The sequence below is a fragment of the Salvia miltiorrhiza genome, chromosome 8 (assembly GCF_028751815.1).
Source record: "Salvia miltiorrhiza cultivar Shanhuang (shh) chromosome 8, IMPLAD_Smil_shh, whole genome shotgun sequence".
NCBI lineage: Eukaryota > Viridiplantae > Streptophyta > Magnoliopsida > Lamiales > Lamiaceae > Salvia > Salvia miltiorrhiza.
This window is the reverse complement of record NC_080394.1, coordinates 39155825-39160546: the sequence shown is the minus strand read 5'-3', so window position 1 is coordinate 39160546 and position 4722 is coordinate 39155825. Positions and strand designations below refer to the sequence as shown.

The 4722-nt window shown below is 33.8% G+C and overlaps 1 protein-coding gene across 1 annotated transcript; it reads left to right on the top strand.

Annotated features, from left to right (window-relative positions):
• Window positions 1–660: 660 nt before the first annotated feature.
• LOC130996711 (IAA-amino acid hydrolase ILR1-like 3) lies at window positions 661–2929 on the top strand. The gene is made up of 5 exons (XM_057922019.1): window positions 661–1217; window positions 1453–1578; window positions 1670–1984; window positions 2081–2209; window positions 2419–2929. Exons 1-5 carry the CDS (start codon window positions 846–848, stop codon window positions 2791–2793), a joined length of 1317 nt encoding a protein of 438 aa, XP_057778002.1. The 5' UTR covers window positions 661–845; the 3' UTR covers window positions 2794–2929.
• Window positions 2930–4722: the final 1793 nt, after the last annotated feature.

Below are 4722 nucleotides of genomic sequence, written 5' to 3'. Positions count from 1 at the left end.
CACTTACATCGCTATATCTTACTATGAAGGATAAGTCATCACATGCCGCAACTGTAAACTCGGGCTTCGATCACACCTTTAGCACTAGAAGACAAAATATAATATCGATGGAAATGCGCAATTCACATGAATCATTAGAAAAGATGAAAATACCCCCATTCATATGGAATAGTATAAAATATAAATAAAGCATCATTGTATTTTATAAAGTTTACACTCAAAAGAATATATAAAATTCTCTACTTTCTTTTAGGTGTTTTTATCTTCTTCATTGCCTTCCGATAAACAATTTTCATGTTACAATTCATTGTTAATCTCACCGTTTAGGTTCAGATCTACATTTGATAACTCAATAGGTGTGGTTTGGAATTACAGTTTTAATAAATGATTGAAAAATGTGTATAAAATAGAGAAAAAGACTTATCAAAGTTGATTTGTTAAGTAAATAACAAATAATTTGTTATATGTATTTTTTGTAAATATTAATTGTGAATAAGATTGAAATATAATAAGAGAATGTGTATCAAAATGAAAATACCATATTTATTATGGATGGACTAAAATAATAAAAATACCATAATCTTTTATCGACGGACGGAGTATAATAATAATAATGTGATTTTAATAAAAAGTAGAAATATATGGATAAAAGAAAAAGGAAAGCGCATAGTTAAACTACTTCTTGTTCTTGTTACGCGATGGGATCCTAAATAATCCGGGAATTGCAGTCCAAATCAAAGTATTTAGCTGACGTTTTATGAATATAAATTATTCAAATAGAGGAAGAAAAAAGGAGAAAAATAAAATAATAGAGCATATAGCACGCATGGGGCGAGGAGAGAGAAATGTCAAATGCGAAGCTGTTTTTTAATTCCGAAATGAGGCGGTTGATTTCCTTGGCTCTCCTAGCCCTTGTCTCGGTCTGTTGTGATGGAGTTTGGGGTCTGCAGACTGAGTCGCTAACTCGGGAGCTCTTGGAATCGACGAGGGATGCGGAGTTCTTCGGCTGGTTGAAAACGGTTCGGAGGAGAATCCACGAGTATCCGGAACTTGCATTTCAAGAGAAACGAACGAGTCAACTCATTCGAGCTGAGCTCGACTCGCTAGGTATTCAGTATGAGTGGCCCGTCGCCGAAACCGGCGTGGTCGCCACGATTGGCTCTGGCTCTGGCCCCTGCTTCGCTCTTAGAGCTGACATGGATGCCCTACCTATTCAGGTCTCTCTCTCTCTCTCTCTATATATATATATATATATATATATATATATATGCTCAGACCTTTGGTGATACTTGTGTTGATAAATTTAAAATGTTTTGTTGTTTTATTTGCTTTTAGATTCATTTGATCATTGTTCGTTCTCAACATTAAACCTAAGATGCTTCCATTAGTTATGAAAATGTGAAGCCCTTGAAAATTTAGGTAGTGATATTGATACACAATCTCTAAGAGTAGGAATTAGTGGAATGGGAGCACAAGAGCAAAATAGATGGCAAAATGCACGCTTGCGGTCACGATGCTCATGTCACAATGCTGCTCGGAGCAGCTAAATTGTTGCACAAGAACCGCCATAAATTGAAGGTAAATAACATCATTGGACAGGTTACATCACATCATTGTGTAGCTTGTTTTATGGTTGTCTGAATTTGGGAATATTGTATATGTGAAAAAGGGCACCATTAAACTTGTTTTTCAACCTGCGGAAGAAGGTCATGCTGGTGCCTACCATATGATAAAGCAAGGAGCTCTGGATGGAGTTGAAGCCATTTTTGGCTTACACGTTGATCCGACTCTGCCAACTGGGACTGTATCCTCCAAACCTGGTCCGATGCTTGCTGGAGCAGGCCGATTTAAGGTAGACGTTCAAGGGAAAGGCGGGCATGCAGCAAGCCCCCATAAAACGACAGATCCAGTTCTTGCTCTTGCTATGGTGGTTCTTGCACTCCAACATATTATTTCGCGAGAGACTGATCCTCTCGAGTCAAGAGTGTGCCTCTATACTTACACTTCCAGTTCTGTTTTCTGAGCTTTATGAAGCATACTTGTGTGAAATTTGTAATGTAGTGCTACAACTTTGATTTAGGTGGTCTCGATTGGATATGTACGAGGTGGTGCGGCATCAAATGTTATACCAGAGACCGTTGAGTTTGGTGGAACTTTCCGGTTCTTGGATTCTGAAAGCCGTTCCTACCTTAAGCAAAGGATTAAAGAGGTACTAGTTCTTGAGATTTAAAGTGAGCAAGAGAGATTTTGGTTCCAGTGAGAGCTTTAGGCTTTAAAACGGTTTTCCAGATTCTTTGGTTGGATAGTAAAGGCGTGATATGACGATCCTCAATGCTTAAAATGATGCCATGATGTAGGATTCATCTTCTACTTGGGTTTGCATTTGATGAGTTAGATTAAAAAACACTTAAAATACAGGTGATAGAAGCTCAAGCAGCAGTTCATCAATGTATTGCTGTGGTTGATTTCATGGAGGAGAAGCTGATACCGTATCCTGCAACCATCAACCATCCTGTTATGTATGAGCACGCTAAAATGGTCGGAGAGAGCTTGCTCGGGGAGCACGGCGTGCAGCTCCAACGGATGATGATGGGAGCTGAGGACTTCAGCTTCTATGCAGAGAAGCTGCCTGCAGCATTCTTTAGTATCGGAGTTAGAAACGAAACTATGCAGTCGATCGAAGGCTTGCATTCGCCCCGCTTCATTCTAGACGAGAATGCTCTCCCCGTGGGCGCGAGTCTGCACGCTGCAGTCGCTATGGCATACTTGGATGGCCATGCTCGGAGCCATTAGGTATGCAGTCATTTTCAGCTGAATAACTAAATAAAACCAGTGGTGTAAGTGTTGTTAATACGCTTTTGCAATTTGTGGAAGTTAGTTTTGCATTTGAACGTGATTATCTTTTCATAATTGAAAGAAATGTTGATGATTTGGCTTGGTTTGAGTGTTGCGTATAAACATTTCCTGTTCTGTGTAGTGAGAATAGACTATTGAAATGAAATGTGGAAACAGAAGGTGGAAAATAGGTACTGATTGAGTATTGTGCTTAACAAACAGAGTTTTTGCTGCATTTAATCTTTGCTTTGTTAGGCATATTTGTCAGGTTGAAATTGCCTTCAGACGAAAGTGAGTGGAGTAACCTTTTATCACTTTACTCTTTTTCTTTTCATAGATATATATTTCTTTTTCAAAATTGGTAATTTTTATTTTTGTTTTATTTCATAGTTATTCATAACTCATCTTATCATGTATGTTATCGAAGTTTATAGCGGTAAAGGGCCTAATTTGGCCCAGGCAAAACAACCAAATTCATGGACATTTACTTGACTTCACTAATCAATAATTTGAATTGAATTGATGCATCTTTTTATTTTATAATTGGCTCTTTTTCTCATTTAACCTTTTATTTTTCATTCGAAATTCATATCGGACCCTTTTAAATCCAGTTATACCTCTTCTCTTTTGCTTTTGCTTTTTGCATTTTTATGTTCTTGCTGCTACAACCAACCCAATTAAACTAATTCGAAAAGAAAAAAAAAACAATTAAACTGAATCTGATTAAAATTTCATATATAATGAGGTTGGGCTGGTCTCCTGTGCGGCGGTCGCATGGGATGCGACGGGTCGACCCGAACCGTCTACTAGTTATAATGAATTTAACACAAAATAATATAAATATTTTTTCGCGCAAGTTGGTTCAGCTTTTGCCCCCTATCTCTATAGGGTGTGGGTTCGACCCCCATTAGCCACAATTTTTTATTGTATTTGTTCTTTTGCTTTTTGTGCTTTTTCAGTTTCTCATTTCAACTTTTTTTTTAAATAGCTGCTTTTTTTTGCTCTTTTATTTATGTTTCAATTTTTTTTCCTGCTTTTCTTTACAGTGTTATTAATTTTATCTTTCTGTATTTTATTAGTTTTTTATTGTTTCAATATTTTTTTGTTTATTTTAATTTTGTTTTTAGGTTTTATTATAATGTTTTTTAATATTATTTTTCTATATTTTAATTAGTTCAACGTTTTTTAAATTGTTATTTATTTCAAGTATTTTCAAAGTAATTTTTATTATGATGAAAAGTAATAATCCATATGAAGAAATATAATATTTTAGAAATATTACATTTCTTTCTCTAAATAATTACATTTTCTAGTCGTAATGTTTACTTTGATTGAAAATAAGTATTACTTTTCATATTATAAATTAAAAAGTGCAAAATACTTTTTAAATTTAATTTAACAAAACAAAATTTTAATTACTTTTCATAATACAAATATCTATTTTCAATCAATATAAGATATACATTTGTTAGCACAAATATATATTCATATTAATATAAGGATTTTAGTAATTTCATTTAATATAAAGTATAATATTTACTAAACCCTACGCATTAAACACTAAACCCAAAACACTCGATTGATTGAGTTTAGAATATCAAATAAATGACTATTTTCATACATTATAAGTATCACATTTTCTAGACGTAATGTTTACTTTCATTGAAAATAAGTATTACTTTTCATATTATTAATTAAAAAGTGCAAAATACTACTAAGAAATTTAAAATTTAATTTAAAAAAAAAATCAATTTTACATTTCAAATACAAATGTTTACTTTCAATCAGTATAAGATATACATTTGTTGGCACAATTCATATTAATATAAGGATTTAATTTCATTTAATATAAAATATTATATTTTCTAAACCCTAACCACTAAATTC